Below are 24,286 nucleotides of genomic sequence, written 5' to 3'. Positions count from 1 at the left end.
TCCACGCATCTGCCCTCTCCCTGCCACCCTTCTCCCTCCACGAACCCATCTTCCTTGTTCCATTTCCAAAATGAGTCTTTCTGAGCTCTACCTATATATACTGTAATATGTGTGTGTGTTCACTAACAAGTCTAAAACACGACACCTGCTTAGCCTTTCAGCTGAAATTGCAATCAGCAGTGTTTGAAAGGCACAAGGCTGAAATCTAATCCGTTTTGAATGTGTGGTTCACAGTTTTGACAGCAGTGTGTTAGCATTTGAACAAAGTGCGGAAAATCCACAGTGTTGTGCAGGTTGTGGTTAAAGTCATCGGATAAGAGTGTAGAGTTTTGAAAACTGTGTTCAAGCAATGAAAAACGAACTAGAGTTTGGTCCACATGAACTGCTGCTGTGCAGACTGTAGTTAGAGTTTTGCACATGTGACTCCAGTTGTGTCCACTGTCGTTTAGCAATCGAAAAACACTGTAAGTGGTAGTAGAGGTAGATACAATATGTACATGAAGGCATGTATAAAAGTGACTGGACAGCAGTGTTTCTGAGTGACGTTCAATGCAAAAGTGTCAGTGTAAGTGTGTGTGAGTGTGTGGTTAGAGACTTGTGACTCAGTGCAGTTAGAGTCGGTGCAGAATGGAGGTTGAGCAGCCATCACTTAGCTGTTGAACATTCTCATTGCATGGAGATAGAAGCTGTCTCTGAGCCTGTTTGTCCGAGCGCTGATGCACCGGTGCCATTCTCCAGGGGGTAGCGTAGTGAACAGCCCATGGCTGGGGTGGCTGACGTCTTTGGCAATTTTCAGGTCCTTACCCAGATCAGGTAAAGTAGCCCAAGGTGAATGTAGTTACTGTACCACAAACACATCTTCTGTTGGAAAACTTCCATAGCACAACTGAGTTAGAGAGAGCGGGACTCCGACTGGGCCCCCAGGGTGGTCCACAGGAAGTGGCAGGGCAGGAGTGGAGGAGGGAGACAAGGGGGGGGGTGAGGATTATGAGGGTGAGGATGAGGGGAGGGAGAGGATGGAGGAAGAAATAAAGGGGAGGGAAGTGGGTGATCAGACACAGATGCTATTTGTGATTACAGTGTGTAGCATTCATCATCCTCTCCCATGATGCTTGTTATCCATCCAAGATCCACTGTCACCATAACTGATTGAATGAGATGGGTAATGGAGAGGAGAGGGGAGGGGATGTGTGTAGGGCGGCGCACGAGGTGGTGGGATGCAGACATTAAAGCAGCCATTCTATCTCGAGCTCTCCCAGCATCAGCACCACGGAATTACGAGCAATCTGTGTCTGCTTCTGAAACGGAGAAGAGTATCGGTTTCAAACCTGCAGGGCGAAATCTAGACAAGGCAACACGGATTTCAGTGTTGAAAGGGGAAGTTGGAAGGCAAATAACAGGTGCGCAAACAATCCACAGGTTTGTAGCAATTCGAATGCCATTTTTTCAACACCAGTCAATTTTGTTTCATAATTAATTATTCTCAATAAACTACAATTGTTATTATTTCCCTTCTCTATGAAAATGTAAGACCGAGCTGGTATCGGAATTGTTCATGATAAAATTAGGCTTGAGACATCGTTTCTGGAGGACAGATGTGATGTGTGCTGCCAACAGGTGTGGTAGACTAGGTTTAACCTAGACGGAATCACCAAGGCTTCTAACGAGAAATACCTGGCTCTTGTTGTCCATAATCATTGTCATGCATGTAAAAAGGAATTGGAATACATGTTAAAGTGATGCTCCAGAACTTATGTATATATTTCAGCCAGTACTTTTTTGAATGTAGTGCTCCCTAGCCTAAACGGGTCCCAGTTTTGTGTGTAATACCTCATCCAATTGTGTACGAAGTCATCCATTTCGTATGATACGTTACGTCCAATTCATGATATGTTACGAATCCAATTCTTATGATATGTTACGAATCCAATTCGTATGATATGTTACGAATCCAATTCGTATGATATGTTACAAATTTGCTGTGATTAAGATCCCAGACTGCGTCTATAAACGACATTAACCTGCCGGGTCTGTCAAAAGAAAGAGAATGGTGGGAGGTGGCATTTCTGCAAAACCCTAACCTCCTCCTCCTTCCCATCGTAACGCCACCAGTTACCGAGATAGAAGTTCTAGAAGTTCTTCACGGCACTGACTGCACTGCCCGGTTTGACATTTCCACAGCTGTTGCTGTGTCATTTTGGACACCATGGACGCGCTAATAAAGGGGTTCTCGAAAGCCAAGGATGGGGTCGTGGCTGCAGCGGAGAAGACGAAGCAGGGAGTAACTGGGGCGGCAGAGATGACAAAAGGTGGCGTTATCTTTGTCGGTAGGTCTTGACAATTGTAGCCGACCTGCTCTTTCCTTTAACTTGCTTTTAAATCATTGCTGAGATGTCGAATGCTAAGTGTTGCTGAGATGAGATGCTGAGATGTTGAATGTTAGAAATGATGTACGAGCATGGTTAATCAGACTATGTAAAGAGATCATTTTATTGAATGACAGTGGTCCCATTGACATCAATGGGATGTTAAATATTTGTCACCCGTCCTTCACGTTTTTGTTCTTTTTCATAGGCAACAAAACAAAGGATGGAGTCACAACAGGTAGTCTACATGTCACCATTACCAACATTACACAGTTGAGTACAGGCTTAACTGAAATACAGCAGAGACAGAATACGATATGGAATTGTATTGAATAGTTGGGGTAGGCCTTGTCTCCAAGGAATGGTCCTTAGAACGGGGTTCCGATAATGGGCCTTCAGGTTTTTATGCTGGTGGTGGTGGGGAGCTGGAAGGTCGTTGGGAGACTGTTGCTGCAAAACATCAAGTCAGAGACAAGGGATAGGTTGACAAATACGCCCTAGATTTATACCTATTGGTTGACAGAAAAGGAAGTGATTATTGCACAAGTGACCCCATAGGTTAATCAGCAAGCGTGGTGGAATTGCCTTAGTGTGCTATGCTCATTGGATGAAGTTAATAGGTGAATGACAGAGCTTTCCACACCTGGATTGTGTAACATTGGCCATTATTATTTTCAAAATTCTCCAAACTCTGTCAAATTGATTGCTGATCATTGCTAGACAACCGTTTTCAAGTCTTGCCATAGATTTTCCTGTAAATTTAAGTCAAAATTGTAACTCAGCCACTCAGGATCATTCACTGTCTTTTTGGTAAGCAAATCCAGTATAGATTTGGCTTTGTGTTTTAGGTTATTGTCCTGCTGAAAGGGGAATTCATCTCCCAGTGCCTGGTGGAAAGCACACTGAACTAGGTTTTCCTCTAGGATTTTGCTTGTGCTTAGCTCCATTCCATTTCTTTTTTATCCTGAAAAACTCCCCAGTCCGAAACAAGCATACCCATAACATGATGCAGCCACCACTTTGCTGGTATATACGAAGAGTGGTACTCAGTTATGTGTTGTATTGGATTTGCCCAAAACGTAACACTTTGTATTCAGGACATTTTTGTTGTATTACTTTAATGCCTTATTAATTAAAAACAGGATGCATGTTTTGGAATATTTTTATTCTGTACAGACTTACTTCTTTTCACTCTGTCAATTAGGTTAGTATTGTGGAGTAACCACGACGTTGTTGACCTATCATCAGTTTTCTCCTATTACAGCCATTAAACTATGTAACTGTTTTAAAGTCACCATTGGCCTCATGGTGAAATCCCTGAGCAGTTTCCTTCCCCTCCGGCCTGTATCTTTGTAGTGACTGGGTGTATTGATACACCATACAAAGTGTAATTAATAACTTCACCATTGTCAAAGGGATATTCAATGCCTGCTTTTTTTTACCCATCTACCAATAGGTGCCCTTCTTTGCGTGGCATTGGAAAACCTCCCTGGTCTTTGTGGTTGACTCTGTTTGAAATGCACTGCTCAATTGAGGGATCTTACAGATAATTGTATGTGTGAGGTACAGAGATGAGGTAGTCATTCAAAAATCATGTTAAACACTATTATTGCACACAGAGTGAGTCCGTGCAACTTATGTGACTTGTTAAGCAAATGTTTACTCCTGAACGTAATTTAGGCTTCTCATTACAAAGGGGTTGAAGACTTATTGTCTCAAGACATTTCACCTTAAATATTTGTATTAATTTGTAAAAATTTCTAAAACATAATTACTTTGACATTATAAGGTATTGTGGGCCAGTGACCAAAAATCTCAATTTAAATCATTCGTGATTCAGGCTGTACACAACAACACACAAAATGTGGAATAAGTTAAGGGATACGAATACTTTCTGAAGGCACTGTAAGTAAGTGGGTTGTTCCACCAATTTGGTGCCTTTTGAGAAGTGTTACTTGGTCCAAAAAAACATTGATTTCACCTCATCATAAAGAGCACATGTTCAATAGAAAACATGTTTTACCATCTTAAGAAGTTAAACAAAAAAAAGACTATAGTAAATGTATTCTTATAAATCATATCTAATTTTATTTGTCACATGCGCTGAATACAACAGGTGTAGACATTACCATGAAAGGCTTACTTACAAGCCCATATTTATCTGTAAATAGCCCACCCAACTACCTCATCCCCATATTGTTATTTCTTTTTTTTTGCTCCTTTGCATCATCATCATCTCTTCTTGCACATTCATCTTCTGCACATCTATCACTCCAGTATTTAATTACTTAATTACTTAATTACTAATTCTAATTATTTCGCCACTATGGCCTATTTATTGCCTTACCTCCCTAATCTTACTGCATTTGCACACACTGTATATAGACTTTTCTATTGTGTTATTGACTGTACGTTTGTTTATTCCATGTGTAACTCTGTGTTGTTTGTGTCACACTGCTTTGCTTTATCTTGGCCAGGTTGCAGTTGTAAATGAGAACTGGCCTACCAGGTTAAAGAAAGGTGAAATAAATAAAAAATAAAAAATAAATAAAAAAGATTAACCAACACTGCAGTTTTAAGAAATATTAGTCAAGAAAAAATGTACTTAATAAACTAAAGTAATAAAAAATGTAACACAATAAAATAACAATAACAAGTTGACCATTTCTTCTTAAATCAGACAGAAATCCCCTTGTGACTGGGAATGGTAGCTTGCTTTTCTGTAATGACTGTCAAAGCAACAAAATAACTAGGGCTTTACAACGAAGGTGAAACTTGGAGAAATGTTAAGATTAAGTGGGTTAAAATCTTCCTAGAAGTGACCACCACATATGTTCTCCCTCTCCTGGTAGTTGCAGGTAAAACAGTGTCTGGCGTTTCCCAGGTGGGCGGAGCCATGGTAACAGGTGTGACAGCAGTGGCTCACAGGACTGTGGAGGGGGCGGGGAATATTGCTGCTGCGACTGGATTGGTCAAGAAAGACACAGCCAAACAGGTGAGAACCTGAGATACCTGACCCATACTCCTACCTTGTTCAATATTTGATACCCTCACTTACACAAACACTTTACAGATCTCTATCTCTTAGTTTTAGCTCTACCTCTCTCTCACACAACATTTAAATTGAGATGAATGACGAACAAGTGGGGGTTACTTTTTATTCTTATACACATATACAGTGCATTCGGAAAGTTTTCAGACCCCTTGACTTTTTCCACATTTTGTTACGTTACAGCCTTATTGTAATAATCCCCTCAATCAACACACAATACCCCACACACAATACCCCGCTATGACAAAGCAAAAAACGTATATATATATATATAGATATTTATTTTTTTGCAAAAATAATTATTACCAAAATGCAATATCATATTTACATACGTATTCAGCAGGTTTTCATCAAGGATCTCTTTGTATTTTGCTCCGTTCATCTTTCCCTCGATCGTGACTAGTATCCCAGCCCCTGCTGCTGAAACCACCCCACAGCATGATGCTACCACCAACATGCTTCACCGTAGGGATTGTGCCAGGTGTCCTCCAGACGTGACGCTTGGTATTTAGGCCAAAGAGTTCAATCTTGGTTTCATCAGACCAAAGAATCTTGTTTCTCTTGGTCTGAGAGTCTTTAGGTGCCTTTTGAAAACTCCAATTGAGCTGTCATGAAGAGTGGCTTCCATCTGGTAATTCTACCATAAAGGCCTGATTGGTGGAGTGCTTGCAGAAATGGTTGTCCTTCAAGAAAGTTCTCCCAACTGATGCTCTGTCAGAGTGACCATCGGGTTCTTGGTCACCTCCCTGACCAAGGCCCTACTCCCCCAATTGCTCAATTTGGCCAGATCTAGGAAGAGTCTTGATGGTTTCAAACTTCTTCCATTTAAGAATGATGGAGGCCACTGTGTTCTTGTGGTTTTGCACATGCACTGTCAACTGTGTGACCTTACAAAGACAGGTGTGTGTCTTTCCAAATCATGTCCAATCAATTGAATTTACCACAAGTGGACTCCAATCAAGTTGTAGGAAAATCTCAAGGATCATCATTGGAAACAGGATGAACCTGAGCTCAATTTCTATTCTCATAGCAAAGGGTCTGAATATTTATATAAATAAGGTATTTGTATAGTTAATTTTTAACACATTTGTTAACATTTATAAAAACCTGTTTTTGTTTTGTCATTGTGGTGTATTGTGTGTAGATTGATGAGGGAAAAATAATAATTTTTATCAATTTTAGAATAAGGCTGTAACGTTACAAAATGTGCAAAAAGTCAAGGGGTCTGAATACTTTCCGAATGTACTGTAAGAGAGAAAACAGAAGCAACCTTTGCTATTCATTTTAGTCTTGATACCGACATTTCATCAGAACCTATTTCCATCTGAATGCTGTCCTTTCCTTTCAGCACAGCATTTTTCAACCATTTTGTGACAGCTAATTCACTTCTCTTTCCCCCCCTGTCAAATGAAGCCTGACCTTGAGTCCTCTGGCTTGTTGCTTTTTCCTTTCTTATCCTCTTCCTCCGGCGTTCTTAGTTCTCTGTCATAAAAAGCAGGATGAATTCTCACTTGTCTGTCTGAAGGTCTGTTAATATAAAGGCAGAGAAAGATCCAGACAGACAGACAATTTGCAGCCCTGATGGTCTCTGAAGATGAAAAATGGATTGTCTCTCTTTCAAAACAAAACTAAACAGAATAGTGGGCATATTAAAGTAAAGCTTGCCTGCAATGCTGGCCTTGTAATAGTAGTGATGATTCATCTTCAAACAAACAGCAAAGCAACAGGGTTTCTTCAGTCTGCCCTTCCATGTTCTTCCAATTAATGGGACAATCTGCAATATGTACAGCTGTTCAAATGGTCAATTCAATGAATGACAAAATACCCATTGATGCTTGAGGGAAAAAACTTGCCTCAAGAGTTTAGTAGAACTGAACTCAATCTATGCATTTGAGAATGGTTGCATTTCTCCAGCCCCATCCATCAGCTTTATAGCAAAAGAAGTGGAGGGGCTGCCATTTGTATGAAAAACAAATGACAGATCGTTGCTTTAACAGTGTTAATCTGCCAGGTGAATCATTGCATTCATTATCTGTATAGTGTCCTATACACACACACACACACACACACACACACACACACGCACATGCACACGCACACGCACACGCACACGCACTCGCACTCGCACACGCACACACACACACTGGCATTATTATTAGAAAAAAATCAACGACATCAATCAGAGAGAGAACCTAATTAGGACAATAACTTTAGCTGCCTTCCTCCTTTGCCTGTGTTCGTTTATGACTAGATTAATAAATTGTTACATGACACACACACATCCGCACACACAGAGGTTAATAAAGTGTTAAATGGGACATAATTCTAGAGGGATTATACAATTAGGCTGTGGTTATGCTACTGCGAGGAAGTTATAAACAAATAGAATCTCCCGGGGCTGAGAAGAGAACAGTGTACTGCTCAATTGAAGGTTTCTTGAGGAGCTCCTACTGTATGTAGATTTTAGAAGAGGACTGACCACCCCTCATAGCCTGGTTCCTCTCTAGGTTTCTTCCTAGGTTTTGGCCTTTCTAGGGAGTTTTTCCACACCACCGTGCTTCCACACCTGCATTGCTTGCTGTTTGGGGTTTTAGGCTGGGTTTCTGTACAGCACTTTGAGATATCAGCTGATGTACGAAGGGCTATATAAAAAAAAATGATTTGATTTAGGATTTAGAATTTAATGACTGACTGTTTACGTAAATGTTAAACAAATTGAGTAGGTGGCCAGTGTTCACACAATATTTGGTTCTGGGTTCCAAGATCAAGAATTTCAGAACAATAATTACCGACACACCCAGAATTGCTACTGATGAATAAGATAAAAGTAGTGGAATGTTTTGCTGCTAAAGGAATAAATATTTTGGTCTGGACAGGAGGCAATGCCTTGGAACCACTCTGATAATCCGAGTAATGTATTCAGCACTATCTTTCAGCCAATTACAATCTTTGTTTTTCTCTGTTAATCGCCTGTGTGTCGACACAATCCCCTGTCCATTTGATTTGTTTTTAAAGACGTTTGATTGTGGCATTTCTGTAGCCATTGATTGGCTACCTAGCGGTTTATCTCCAAACCCTGTCTAATGCCTAATCGCGTCCTCTGTGTAACACCTTAACGTGTCCTCCGAGTTTGACAGAAGAAACACAGAAATACAGAAACTAAGTCCCAAATGGCACCCTAATTCCCTACATGGGTGCTGTTCAAAAGTAGTGCACTACATATATAAGGAATAGGGTGCCATTTGGAATGAAGCCAGAGATGGTGCACAGAATTGGATTGATCTCATTTAGACAGATCCTTAGTGCCTGTCTCTCCCTGCTTGAGTTCTGAGCCCCAGTCATTACAGTGTCACTGATATAGACCAAATTTAAAAGGAGCCCATCAAAGGAGCTTCTCTGCCTAGGGGGCTCCAACCCAGGTGCAATCTCTCTTTACCTTTATCTCTCTATCCATCTCTCCATACCTCCTTCCTAAAGCAAGCATGGAACAGCAGGTTAGGGAGCAGAGTGATCAATCTACTTTCATCTGTTTGTCCAGAGCAGCCAGCTAACTCTCATCAGACAGTGTGAGAGATGGGGTGTCTGATGACGAGGGAGGAAGAGCGAGGCTGCTGCCTGTTTGTTTGTTGAATGGAACACCCATCCACCCACACACAAACCACTAGCAGCGCTAGCAGCGATGCTCCGGCTGGTAAATGGATTTGGGCTGGTAAGACAGAACAAAGAACACACCTCACCAGCTCCCGTAGACCGACTCATTGCAGTCATGTCACAGATGCTGTTCTGTTGTATGTTCGGTTGTTGAGCCACAAGACAAGAGGAACACAATCAAAATCTTGTTAATGTTTCATATGGGAAAGGCTCAAATAGCACAGTAGAGACAGTATTTATTGGCCACGGTGGGTGTTGAGAGACGCTGTGTGGTGTGCTTCTTTCTATGTATGTGTATGTGTGTGTGTGTGTGTGTGTGTGTGTGTGTGTGTGTGTGTGTGTGTGTGTGTGTGTGTGTGTGTGTGTGTGTGTGTGTGTGTGTGTGTGTGTGTGTGTGTGTGTGTGTGTGTGTGTGGTGTGTGTGTGTGTGTGTGTGTGTTTTTCTGGCCGTGCTGCGTGAACAGATGGAGACGCAGTGGGCGGTGTTAAATGGAATGGCAGGAGGAGAGGGCACAAATACACACCTACACATACAGGAGAAGAGGGCACAAAAACACACCTACACACACACATGCAGGTAGCCATGTCACACACACACACGCTAGGAGATGAGTGGAGCTGTATGTGTCACCGGCCTGTATCTTATTAAAGGTCACAACAATGACAAGCACCAATAAATGCCTTGTATTGTAGCACAGAACATGCACATGGGATCAATAAGCAATTTAATGTAATAGGTTTGTTTCCCACAGCCTGCAATTGTTAGCATGCTTGTCTTGGAGTACACTGAGTGTACAAAACATTAGGAACACCTTCCACCATCAGAACAGCCTCCGTTCGTCGAGGCATGGACACTACAAGGTATCGAAAGCTTTCCACAGGGATCCTGGTCCATGTTGAATCCAATGCTTCCCACAGTTATGTCAAGTTGGCTAAATGGCCATTGGGTGGTGGACCGTTCTTGATACACATGGGAAACTGTGCGTGAAAAACCCAGTAGCGATGCAGTTCTTGACACACTAAAACCGGTGAGTTACTACTACCATACCCCATTCAAAGGTACTTAAATGTTGTCTTGCCCATTCACCCTCTGAATGGCACACATACACAATCCATGTCTCAACTGTCTCAAGGCTTAAAAAGCCTTCTTTAACCTCTACAGGATTTCCCAGGACATAGACATGTCTTATATGGGCAGAAAGCTTACATTCCTGTTAATCTAACTGCAGTGTCCAATTTACAGTATCTATTACAGTTAAAAAATACCATGCTAGTGTTTGAGGAGAGTACACAACAACAAAACACTTTTTTCATGGCAACTGGTTTGATATATTCACCTCTGAAGGTAAATAATGTACTTACATTCAGTAATCTTGCTCTGGTTTGTCATCCTGAGGGTCCCAGAGAGAAAATGTAGCATAGTTTTGTTGAATAAAATCAATTTTTATATTCAAATGTAGGAACTGGGTTCTACAGTTTCGACCCCTGCTGTCTCTGACTCCACACCCACCCCACCCAGCCATCTAGATGTGTGAAAGTTAGTGTGTAAGCTACTGATCCATCATGTATGACATTCCTAGGAGTGTGTAAACTTACATTTTGCATTACCATATCATTGTTGTTTCTCTATAATTATTTATTTGAAAATGTATCAATTGACCAATTTGGTACATTTGGGCAGACTTGATACAAAATATTGTCCAGTATTGAAATGTGACTCAATCTGAAATGTTGCACACACACTGCTGCCATCTAGTGGCCAAAATCTAAATTGCACCTAAACTGCAATAATACACTATTGTCTTTGTCTTGATGGAACATAAAGATGATGGAACAATTTTTTTTGAATGGTTTGTATTATCTTTTACCAGATCTAATGTGTCATATTCTCCTACATTAATTTCACATTTCCTCAAACTTCAGTGTTTCCTTTCAAATGGTATCAAGAATATGCATATCCTTGCTTCAGGTTCTGAGCTACAGGCAGTTAAATTGGGGTATGTCATTTTAGGCTAAATAAAAAAATAAGAAAAAAAAGTTTCTGATCCTCTCTTTCATCTACACTGCCTGAAGTGGATTTAACAGGTGACATCAATAAGGGATACTAGCTTTCACCTGGATTCATCTGGTCAGTCTATGTCATGGAAAGAGCAGGTGTTTCTAATGTTTTGTGTATGCAGCAACCAACTAACAAAAGTGGTCATTGTCTACTGTGGATATTTCCAACACTTCCCCACTGTTGACCTGGTCAGTGAATGTGTGTTATTATTGCAGGATGAAGATGCTATGTCTAAAGACTCACCTATCAAGGAGTCACCAGTGGACCCAGAGGGTGGTGATACTGCTGCAGAGGTAGGATATTTACCTACTACTTACAACATCTTCTAGAGCAGTGGCTCCCAACCTTTTTTAAACGGTGGCACACCTTGTTTTAAAAACAATCGAGATAAAACAGTCAAGATTAGGAAAAGTTTTGGGGCACACCTGAGCATAGGGATGTGAAGAGGTCTTCACGGGTTCAAAAAGTTAGAAAAGTTCCAAAATGGATCTATGGCTTTCCCACCCAACCCGATATGCATAAATATAACATTTATAAACTGAGACCCATTCTGAATGGACCCGAGGGTAGTCAGACCCATTCCGAAAAGGCTTTTGGAAAACAGAACCAAACAGACCCATGACGGTTCGGATGAAAGAAACCCTTCCAGATCCGAGAGTAGAAAGAGAGAGAGAAAGAAACTTCCGACTGGGCACTGCCAGCGCCATCAATAAACAGGTGATATTGGCCAAAAATTACACAGTTACTTATGTGTCCTTAAACTGCCTATAAGAAATATAAAAACAACAATTTATTGTGTTTTGATGTTAAAAACTTTATAGACTATTGTTGTATTGTTTTTTACAAGAATTGTCCACCTGATTTGAACGCTAAATGCATCAGGGCATTGTATGCATATACAACTGAAGTCGGAAGTTTTACATACAGTCGTGGCCAAAAGTTTTGAGAATGACGCAAATATTAATTTCCACAAAGTTTGCTGCCTCAGTGCCTTTAGATATTTTTGTCAGATGTTACTATGGAATACTGAAGTATAATTACAAGCATTTCACAAGTGTCAAAGGCTTTCATTGACAATTACATGAAGTTGATGCAGAGTCAATATTTGCAGTTGACCCTTCTTTTTCAAAGCCTCTGCAATCTGCCCTGGCATGCTATCAATTAACTTCTGGGCCACATCCTGACTGATCTAAGCCCATTCTTGCAAAATCAATGCTTGGAGTTTGTCAGAATTTGTGGGTTTTTGTTTGTCCACCCGCCTCTTGAGGATTGACCACAAGTTCTCAATGGGATTAAAAGGTCTGGGGAGTTTCCTGGCCATGGACCCAAAATATCGATGTTTTGTTTCCTGGGCCACTTAGTTATCACTTTTGCCTTATGGCAAGATGCTCCATCATGCTGGAAAAGGCATTGTTCGTCACCAAACTGTTCCTGGATGGTTGGGAGAAGTTGCTGTCAGAGGATGTGTTGGTGCTATTCTTTATTCATGGCTGTGTTCTTAGGCAAAATTGTGAGTGAGCCCAATCCCTTGGTTGAGAAGCAACCCCACACATGAATGGTCTCAGGATGGTTTACTGTTGGCATGACACAGAACTGATGGTAGCGCCCACCTTGTCTTCTCCGGACAAGCTTTTTTCCAGATGCCCCAAACAATTGGAAAGGGGATTCATCAGAGAAAATGACTTTACCCCAGTCCTCAGCAGTCCAATCCCTGTACCTTTTGCAGAATATCAGTCTGTCCCTGATGTTTTTCCTGGAGATAAGTGGCTTCTTTGCTGCTCTTCTTGACACCAGAGCATCCTCCAAAAGTCTTCACCTCACTGTGCGTGCAGATGCACTCACACCTGCCTACTGCCATTCCTGAGCAAGCTCTGTACTGGTGGTGCCCCGATCCCATAGCTGAATCATCTTTAGGCGATGGTCCTGGCGCTTGCTGGACTTTCTTGGGCGCCCTGAAGCCTTCTTCACAATAATTGAACCGCTCTCCTTGAAGTTCTTGATTATCCGATAAATGGTTGATTTAGGTGCAATCTTACTGGCAGCAATATCCTTGCCTGTGAAGTCTTTTTGTGCAAATTAATGATGATGGCACGTGTTTCCTTGCATGTAACCATTGTTGACAGAGAAAGAACAATGATTTCAAGCACCATCCTCCTTTTGAAGCTTCCAGACTGTTATTTGAACTCAATCAGCATGACAGAGTGATCTCCAGCCTTGTCCTCGTCAACACTCACACCTGTGTTAACAAGAGAATAACTAACAAGATGTCAGCTGGTCCTTTTGTAGCAGGGCTGTTTTGGGGGGATTCAGTTCATTTGCATAGCAAAGAGGGACTTTGCAATTAATTTCAATTAATCTGATCACTCTTCATATCATTCTGGAGTATATGCAAATTGCCATCATATAAACTGAAGTAGCAGACTTTGTGAAAATTCATATTTGTGTCATTCTCAAAACTTTTGGCCACGACTATACACCTTAGCCAAATACATTTCAACTCAGATTTTCACAATTACTGACATTTAATCCTAGTAAAATTTCCCTGTTTTAGGTAATGTCAGTTAGGATCACCACTTTATTTTAAGAATGTGAAATGTCAGAATAATAGTAGAGAGAATGATTTATTTCAGCTTGTATTTCCTTCATCACATTCCCAGTGGGTCAGAAGTTTACATACACTCAATCAGTATTTGGTAGCATTGCCTTTAAATTGTTTAACTTGGGTCAAACGTTTTGGGTAGCCTTCAACAAGCTTCCCAAAATAAGTTGGTGAATTTTGGCCTATTCCTCCTGACAGAGCTGGTGTAACTGAATCAGGTTTGTAGGCCTCCTTTCTCCAACACGCTTTTTCAGTTCTGCCCACACATTTTCTATGGGATTGAGGTCAGGGCTTTGTGATGGCCACTCCATTACCTTGTCTTTGTTGTCCTGAAGTAATTTGCCACAACTTTGGAAGTATGCTTGGGGTCATTGTCCATTTGGAAGACCCATTTGCGACCAAGCTTTAACTTCCTGACTGATGTCTTGAGATGTTACTTCAATATATCCACATAATTTTCCAACCTCATGATGTCATCTATTTTGTGAAGTGCACCAGTCCTTCCTGCAGCAAATCAACCCCACAACATGATGCTGCCACCCCCGTGCTTCACGGTTGGGACGGTGTTCTTCGGCATCCAAGCCTCACCCAATTTCCTCCAAACATGACGATGGTCATTATGGCCAAACAGTTCTATTTTTGTTTCATCAGACCAGAGGACATTTCCCCAAAAAGTACGACCTTTGTCCCCATGTGCAGCTGCAAACCGTAGTCTGGATTTTTTTATGGCAGTTTTAGAGCAGTGGCTTCTTCCTTGCTGAACGGTCTTTCAGGTTATGCCGTTTTACTGTGGATATAGATACTTTTGTACCTGCTTCCCTAGCATCTTCACAAGGTCCTTTGCTGTTGTTCTGGGATTGATTTGCACTTTTCACACCAAAGTACCTTCATCTCTAGGAGACAGAACGCGTCTCCTTCCTGAGTGGTATGACGGCTGCGTGGTCCCATGGTGTTTATACTTGCGTACTACTGTTTGTACAGAAGAACGTGGTACCTTCAGGCTTTTCGAAATTGCTCCCAAGATGAACCAGACTTGTGGAGGTCTACACATATTTTTCTGAGGTCTTGGCTGATTTCTTTTGATTTTCCCATGATATCAAGCAAAGAGGCACTCAGGTTGAAGGTAGGCCTTGAAATACATCCACAGGTACACCTCCAATTGACTCAAATTATGACAATTAGTCAATCAGAAGCTTCTAAAGCCGTGACATCATTTTCTGTAATTTCCCAAGCTGTTTAAAGGCACAGTCAACTTAATGTATGTACATTTCTGACCCACTGCAATTGTGACACAGTGAATTATAAGTGAAATAATCTGTCTGTAAACAATTGTTGGAAAAATTACTTGTGTCATGCACAAAGTAGATGTCCTTACCGACTTGCCAAAACTATAGTTTGTTATTAACCTCTTACAGCTACCCCCCTACTTTTTTACATTTCCGCCTGAAGACATACCCAAATCTATCTGCCTGTAGCTCAGGCCCAGGACCAAGGATATGCATATTCTTGGTTTAATTTGAAAGAAAACACTCTGAATTTTGTGTAAATTTTGTGTAAATGTGAATTGAATGTAGAAGAATATAACACAATAGATCTGGTTTAGATAATACAATGAAAAAACCATATGTTTTTTCATTTTTATTGTTGTATCATCATCTTTAAAATGAACAAGACAAAACAAACATTCAGATAGGATGATGGGGACAATTTCAGTGAAAAACATAAGAGGGCAACAGTACTTGTGCAAAGTTTCAGAATGATAACTTCCAAAATGAGTGTGCTAAATGACATTTATCATGAAGTCACCCAGGTGTCCCACACAAGTACCCCAAATGTACTCAAGTGGCCAAATTGGTGAAGTTATACATTTTGAAAGGAATAACTATATACAAAATACCAAAATGGTATTCTAACACACACCCCCCAAAACATTTTTTTTAGAAAAAACATGAAGAAAAGAATATATACATTTACAAAATAACATTTTCAATATTTGGAAGACCCTCAGTCCTCTACACAATATTGTGCTGCTGGTGCCAGGTGCCATAGCAGTCTCTTTCTGCTGTAAAGCAGAGGGTCACCAAGCATGTGGTTCAGGTGATGGGGGACTTCATTTTGCAAAGAACACAGCGAAGCCTCCATGCTGTGCCCTTTTGGCCCTGAGGCACATCCATGCCTGCAGAAATACATTTGGGCAGATGAATACCACTTGTGGCAGGAGCTGGATGAACCATCTTCAGTGGGGGAGGGACACCTTGGCACTGGGGGCTCCTATTCGGAGTCAGTGTCACTGTGAAAGAAAATGTTCAGTTAGAATAGCTTCACATACAGTGGGGCAAAAAAGTATTTAGTCAGCCACCAATTGTGCAAGTTCTCCCACTTAAAACGATGAGAGAGGCCTGTAATTTTCATAGGTACACTTCAACTATGACAGACAAAATGAGAAAATCCACAGAATCACATTGTAGGATATTTTATGAATTTATTTGCAAATTATGGTGAAAAATAAGTATTTGGTCAATTACAAAAGTGTATCTCAATACTTTGTTATATACCCTTTGTTGGCAATGACAGAGGTCAAACATTTTCTGGAAGACACAAGGTTTTCACACACTGTTGCTGGTATTTTGGCCCATTCCTCCATGCAGATCTCCTCTAGAGCAGTGATGTTTTGGGGCTGTTGCTGGGCATCACGGACTTTCAACTCCCTCCAAAGATTTTCTATGGGGTTGAGATCTGGAGACTGGCGAGGCCACTCCAGGACCTTGAAATGCTTCTTACGAAGCCACTCCTTCGTTGCCCGGGCGGTGTGTTTGGGATCATTGTCATGCTGAAAGACCCAGCCACGTTTCATCTTCAATGCCCTTGCTGATGGAAGGAGGTTTCCAATGAAAATCTCACGATACATGGCCCTATTCATTCTTTCCTTTACACGGATCAGTTGTCCTGGTCCCAGTAAAACAGCCCCAAAGCATGATCTTTTCACCCCCATGCTTCTTAGTAGGTATGGTGTTCTTTGGATGCAACTCAGCATTCTTTGTCCTCCAAATACGACGAGTTGAGTTTTTCCCAAAAAGTTCTATTTTGGTTTCATCTGACCATATGACATTCTCTCAATCTTCTTCTGGATCATCCAAATGCTCTCTAGCAAACTTCAGACGGGCCTGGACATGTACTGGCTTAAGCAGGGGGACACGTCTGGCACTGCAGGATTTGAGTCCCTGGCGGCGTAGTGTGTTACTGATGGTAGGCTTTGTTACTTTGGTCCCAGCTCTCTGCAGGTCATTCACTAGGTCCCCCCGTGCGGTTCTGGAATTTTTTCTCACCGTTCTTGTGATCATTTTGAACCCACGGGGTGAGATCTTGCGTGGAGCCCCAGATCGAGGGAGATTATCAGTGGTCTTGTATGTCTTCCATTTCCTAATAATTGCTCCCACAGTTGATTTCTTCAAACCAAGCTGCTTACCTATTGCAGATTGAGTCTTCCCAGCCTGGTGCAGGTCTACAATTTTGTTTCTGGTGTCCTTTGACAGCTCTTTGGTTTTGGCCATAGTGGAGTTTGGAGTGTGACTGTTTGAGGTTGTGGACAGGTGTCTTTTATACTTATAACAAGTTCAAACAGGTGCCATTAATACAGGTAACGAGTGGAGGACAGAGGCGCCTCTGAAAGAAGAAGTTACAGGTCTGTGAGAGCCAGAAATCTTGCTTGTTTGTAGGTGACCAAATACTTATTTTACACCATAATTTGCAAAGTAATTCATTAAAAATCCTACAATGTGATTTTCTTGATTTTTTGTGTACCTATGATGAAAATTACAGGCCTCTCTCATATTTTTAAGTGGGAGAACTTGCACAATTGGTGGCTGGCTAAATACTTTTTTTGCCCCACTGTATGAGCCCTGTATCAACAGGTATAATAAACAGATAGAGTACAGGGCACATTAGGTTGAATATATTATTATAGACCTGCTAGATCTACTGTCTCTATTATATTATGACAGACCAGCTAGATCTACTGTCTTTATTATATTACAACAGACCAGCTGTCTCTACTGCCTCCATTTCACTTTGGCCATTGTTGTGGGCCTGCCCTCCCCTCAACAGCCTCAAGTAGGCTATTTCATGTGGGGGTGGGGTGGGGCGGCAGACACACGGATCTCACATTTCATTACATTACATTTTTATATATTGCTACTAAAATAAAAAAATAAAAAATAATATTTTATATTATTCATTTCAAACAATGGTATTAGCATGAGAAGAACTTACCAGTCCAAAACGATGTCCTCTATGTTCAAAAAATATTCCTCCATTTGGGAATCGCTAAATGAATCATCGTCCAACAATCTCTGTCTCACTTTCCCGATTAATCTCTTCTAAAATTGTGTGTACATCTGTATATCTAGACTTAGATTTAGCTTTCCTTGACTTAGTCGCCATACTGATTGATATATAAACAGCTGAAGATGCGCTTTACCAAAACAATGCTGTGCGTAACATGCATGGCCCCTTCCGGTATGAATCTTCAATGGCGAATGAACCTCTTTACGCCGGAGTTTACTACATGGGTTGGTCTTCCAACACATAAACATTACATATTGCCGTTTACCTCAGCTCACTGGCTATCTACCCAGCTAGATTTCAAGACGATCAGTGGTCATTGGGTTAAAATACAGTCAATCAACGAAACAGTGGTCATATCTTTGGTGCACAATGATGTCATTGCTTGTTGTCTTCAAATCGGTTTCTTTCAGTCAATACGTCCCACGAAATGACCCATCAGGTTTGGTTGTGTTACAAACAAACCAGTTGATTGCAATGAAACCCAACATGACTGGAAAAGTCACGTTTAGTGTGTGTATTTACATTGAATGTGTCGTCGAAAATGGAATGAGACGGAATTCACGACACAAGCGGTTCACAAAATGTTTCGTGTTAGGCTATAAAAATTGATTTTGTCAAACAAAAGACCATTCATTGTGTAACAATGAGCATTGGGATTGCAAACAGAGGAAGATCGTCAAAGGTAAACAATTTATTTTATTGCAATTTGTGATCTTGTTACGCCTGTGCTGGTTGAAATAGTTTTTTTTATGGGGCTTTGTTCTCAGATAATCGCATCGTATTCTTTCGCAGTAAATCCTTTTTTAAATCTGACAACGCAGTTGGATTAGCAATATTCTAGGCTTTCGACCCATGTGAGACACTTGTATTTTCATGAATGTTTAATATGACTATTTATGTAGCGATCGGTGCGCAGAGAGGTTAACAAAACATTTGTGGTGTGGTTGAAAAATGTGTTTTAATGACTTCAACATAAGTGTATGTAAACTTACGACTTCAACTGTACATACATCCATGGCAATTACATATTAGTTTCGACCCAGATCCAAGGCAAAAGTCTGAATTTTAGGACACGGACACGTTCGGAATTTTGGATCTGTTGGATTCGTGAAGACCTCTAGTGTGAACGTTTAAACGTTAAAATATTGAAACGATATTGGGTCCCAATATGTCTGTTTTAATTAACAACTTTGAAATTGTGCAGTTATCACAAAACTACCACTTGCAGGTCCCAATTATCATCATAAAGGGGGGAAATAAAATTCAGCAAATACCTAACGCAACAATGCTGTAACCGTAGTAGAAGGACTTGCTCTGGTAGACTAAACTTATTGCTAGTTATTTATCGCCTCACCTGAATACATACTACTTGTTTAAACTGCATCAAACCAAGAGAAGCCTTCCTAATGTTAGCTAGCTAGCTAACATTAGGAAGGCTAATTGATGTTAGCTAGGCTAAACTGTGCGCTTTCCCCCAAATACTACAGTAAATAACAACAACAACTCTAGAAATCTGTGTCAGAGGCTCTAGTCCAGGGCTCACCAAACCTGTTCCTTGAGAGCTATCATCCTGTAGGTTTTCACTCCAACCCTAACATGCAGACCTAACCGCACGCACGCATCCGTCTGCGTGCGCCATTGCACACAAGTTGATTTTGTTCACCCACACCAGATGCGATCAGGACACACAGGTTGAAATATTAAAACAAACTCTAATCCAATTATATTAATTTGGGGAGAGGTCAAAAAGCATTAAACATTTATGGCAATTTAGCTAACTAGCTTACTGTTGCTAGCTAATTTGTCCTGGTGTACAAACATTGGATTGCTCTTTTACCTGAAATGCACAAGGTCCTCTACTCCGACAATTAATCCACAGATAAAACGGTAAACCAAATTTGTTTCTCGTCATCTCTTCTCCTTCCATCAGGCTACTTTTTCTTCTTTGGAATTTATATGGTGGTTGGCAACCAACTTTACTGCATTATTACAACTGTCCGGAGTGTGGACCACAGATCATCTTTCAATCACCCACGTGGGTATATGCGCCAGCTAAGCAGACGTTCGTTGACACACGCGAGCAGTGTGGGTGCAATGATTGAATAACATGGACGTGATGCGAGCAGTGTGGTCAGCATGTAACCACCCTTTGATAAACTGAAGGGTTAGATAAAACTGGGTTTAGAGCGAAAACCTTCAGGAGGGTAACTCTCCAGGAACAGGGTTCGAGAGCCCTGCTTTGATCTTTTGTGACAATAAAATCAATATTGCAGAGTCTCAAACTGAGTCATTTGCTAGGTTTCCATCCAATTTGCGACAGATTTTCATGCAAATATTCTAAAATCTTCATCAAAGATGCACATTTTCCCACCAGTGGTGTTTCCATCAAACTTACTTTTAGTGGATAAAAGGCTGTGCGTTATAACGCAACGTTAGTGCACATAGGGGATGAGAGTCACGTAGTGTGCATAGATTCCCAGGTACCGAATGAAAAATAGGAATGAAAAAAATAAGTTAAATGGCATACCATCGCATTTTAAAATCTACTGATATTTTTGCCACAACAACTGTTTCGTAATATAGAAAATGTGCCCACTCTGGTCTTGGCACATGCGCTCTATCCAACAGTTTGCAGATACAATGCGGGTAGGCTACCTACATTATGAGATTAATATGGATAAGAGCGATATTATTTGTATTTGTCAAACGGCAGCCAAGCTTCGATCATCACGCCACCAGAATAAGACTCTAGATATTTATTGGAAAGGAGCATCAAGCTCATCACCTTGTACTTTCACCACCCCTTAAAGTTCATCATCATTTATTTAATCTGTAACCTAATAAACTGCATGCTTTCCCGAGTCTTAGTGGGAGGAACACACAACACATCATCGCATCACTCGGTTTTCACCGCCATTTCTTGCAGAATTAATTTTACAGACACAAAAAGACCCCACCATGTCGAATGAAGAAATTTTCTGAATCCGTTTATAAAATTGTAATGGCATTTCATTTTTCTGTCAGACCTGTCATGACATTTTCACGAGTCAGGAAATTCATCCATATGAAATGGTTGGATAGAAGCATGGTTAGTGCATCAGCAGTTAATGGTTTACTCCTCATCATCCTGTAACTTTTCTCGTTGGTAGAAGGAGACCAAGGCACAACGTGGTAGGCGTACATCGTATCTTTATTGACGACACCAAACAAAATAACAAAGTCAAAAAATGAAAGCGCACAGTTCTGTCAGGCTACAGAAACTAAACGGAAAACAAGATCCCACAACCTAATGGTGGGAAAAAGTGCTGCCTAAGTATGATCCCCAATCAGAGACAACGATAGACAGCTGCCTTTGATTGGGAACCACACTCGGCCAAAAATAAAGAAACAGAAGACATAGAATTTCCCACCCGAGTCACACCCTGACCTAACCAAACACAGAGAATAATAAGGATCTCTAAGGTTAGGACGTGACACATCCTCCCATTTTTAGATAGTCATCCTTTTCCATGTTTCATTCATCAGATTGTTTTACATGGGTTTTTGTGTTAAATTATTTATTTTGGCTGTTAAGATGGGTGAGGTTCCCATTTCCTCACAAGATATCCTTTGGGGTTCCATCCACCATCATCATGATCCATCAGCACTATGTATGTATATGATATGATTTGTTAATTCATCTTATTTTTAACATTATGTACAAATAGGGTAATACTTTACCTTAAGTTACCCTAATACCTATGTAACTACACATTAGGTGACCCTTGTATTTCATTTTTGCATTGTCTCTATGCACACTCACAGGACTCTAAACACTCACGCACACTGACACTCCAACACTCACACGTTTTTCCTAACTCTACAAACACGTACTGACATACAATCAAAATGGTCCACCACCCAAAGGACATCCAGCCAACTTGACACAACTGTGGGAAGTACGGGAGTCAACATGGGCTAGAATCCCTGTAAAGTGCTTGCGATACCTTGTAGAGGCCGTCATAGTAAATAAGAATTTGTTCTTAACTGACTTGCCTAGTTAAATAAAGGTTACTTTTTTTAAAGAAATAGAGTCCATGCCCCGACACATTGAGGGCAAAAGGAAGTGCAACTCAATATTAAGGTGTTCCTAATGTTTTTTACACTAATGTTTTGTACGCTGCTGTTGATCATATATCCTGATACCTAGTCACCTTACACCTATACATGTCTACCTCTGTCACTTCAGTATACCTGCACATTGTAAATATGGTATTGGAACTGACCCTGCATATAGCTTCTTACTTTCTGATGCTCTTCTTATTTCTTATTTTTATTTATTGTGTGTTTTTGTTCTACCTTGTGTTATTTTTAGTGCTGCGTTGATATTGATTACTGCATTGTTGTGTTTGGAGCTTGCAAAAAAGGCTTTCCACTGTACTTGTGCACGTGACATTAAAACTTGAAACGTGAAATATCTGTAGTAACATTGTATTAACATGTACTTACATTTTAACTGCTTTCTACATGGTAATAGAGTTTAGTGTTATCAGTTGTTACACAAGTGGGAAAATAATTTCATAATAATTCTAAAAGTAACCTCTCCCCCATCTGTACTTGCAGGAGGATTCTGATGGCTATTAGAAGTACAGCACTGTCAAGTGCCTCATCTCAGAACAATCCAGAACTACTGTAACAATCCAGAATCAACTATCAAAACATTCCATGTCACCCTGCCAAGTCCAGTTGTGCCTCGTTGTGTTCCTTAATGGAGTCTGTACCATGTGTGTGTGTATGACTCTGTGTGTGTATCTATTAGTGTGTGTGATGTGTGTATGGGTGTGTCTTAATGCTTAGTGGGTGTACGCCAGTGTGTGTGTGTGTGGGTCAGTGTGTGTCCTGGAGTCTCCGTCAGTCAGTCCTGAGTGGGGTCTATATGCCCATCTTCAGTAACTCCATCCCACTAAGGCAGCCACCTGGACACAGAAGGGACTACCTTTATGTTCTGTCTATCTGTCTGTGGACTTTGAAGTAAATACAAATACTGTTTACAGGACGGTGTCCGCCCACTCTGCTCCGAGGGTGGGAAAACGCATATTTTTTTGGTGATGACATGTCACTTCCTTATGTTATAAAATAAATTAAACCAAGACAAATATGATTCATGTTCTGAATTGTTCAGTGGAGCCTTTCTCTAGCATATCACTTATGATATCCAAGAAGTCGGATTTCCTAACCTAATACAGCCAATAATAAGCACCACACTCTGTTGACATAGCAAGTTTCTCGTAACAACTTGAGAATTTAAAAAAAAATTGGTGGTCGTCCTAAAACTAGTTTTTCCGCAGGTTGCAAAAAGCGGAATTAGCATGGCAAGCTGAATTCAACGTAAAAGGCTTTGAAAATAACAAGCTTGGTATACACAGTGCTCTGTTGACATTTCACAGATGTACATTTGTTTTTGTGGGAAATCTCAAAAAATTATAAAAGGAATTTTGAATTAATATGAAGCGTACAATAAAATATGAAAACATGTCTCAAAATCAATATCCATCTTATCTTGATTGTTTTAAGTCCTGCGGATTCGAGAAGACTGACGACGAGTTCAACAGAAAAGTGAGCCTGTCAGCTAGCCAGTAGCCTTAATTCTTGCACAAAATCCAATCTAGATGATTTTTATGAAGTTTTCCAGATTTTTTTTTACCCCTTTTTTCTATGGCCTCCACTGATTTAGTCACCTTAATTCTAGCCATCCTAGAAGGGTAATAACTCCAATAACTTTTGAACGGAGTATAATTGAGACATTTGGACCATCCTTATATCTACACAATTAACATTATTTTTACCCATTGGTCAAAAGATGGGTTTTTGATTGGACACCCGAGATATAAAGAAACGTCCTCTCACTGTCAACTGCATTTATTTTCAACAAACTTAACACGTGTAAATATTTGTATGAACATAAGTTTCAACAACTGAGACATAAACTGAACAAGTTCCACAGACATGTTGTCACGATCGTCGTATTGAGTAGACCAATGTGAATGCATGATTTAATGAAAAGACGCAAAAAACACGAAGCACACACAAACTAACTAACTAACTAACTAACTAACTAGACTGCTAAAGAAACACTGTGCTAACAAGCAACATAATATAGACAATAACCCACGAACCCAAACTGGAAAATGGCAACCTAAATAGGTTCCCCAATCAGAGACAACGGGAACCAATCC

At 40.6% G+C, this 24,286-nt stretch overlaps 1 protein-coding gene across 2 annotated transcripts; it reads left to right on the top strand.

Moving 5' to 3' along the window:
* The first annotated feature begins 1,258 nt into the window (after positions 1-1,258).
* LOC135518586 (alpha-synuclein-like) lies at positions 1,259-23,324 on the top strand. 2 transcript variants are annotated; one of them, XM_064943748.1, is made up of 6 exons: positions 1,259-1,400; positions 2,182-2,327; positions 2,575-2,604; positions 5,219-5,361; positions 11,344-11,421; positions 22,674-23,324. In XM_064943748.1, exons 2-6 carry the CDS (start codon positions 2,207-2,209, stop codon positions 22,692-22,694), a joined length of 393 nt encoding a protein of 130 aa, XP_064799820.1. In that variant the 5' UTR covers positions 1,259-1,400; positions 2,182-2,206; the 3' UTR covers positions 22,695-23,324. The 2 variants fall into 2 exon arrangements, with proteins under 2 accessions (XP_064799820.1, XP_064799819.1); XM_064943747.1 differs by having other exon boundaries at positions 1,259-1,419.
* The last annotated feature ends 962 nt before the right edge of the window (positions 23,325-24,286 follow it).

The sequence above is a fragment of the Oncorhynchus masou genome, chromosome 28 (genome assembly GCF_036934945.1).
Source record: "Oncorhynchus masou masou isolate Uvic2021 chromosome 28, UVic_Omas_1.1, whole genome shotgun sequence".
In the NCBI taxonomy this organism is placed as follows: Eukaryota; Metazoa; Chordata; class Actinopteri; order Salmoniformes; family Salmonidae; genus Oncorhynchus; species Oncorhynchus masou.
This window is presented reverse-complemented; position numbering and strand designations above follow the sequence as displayed.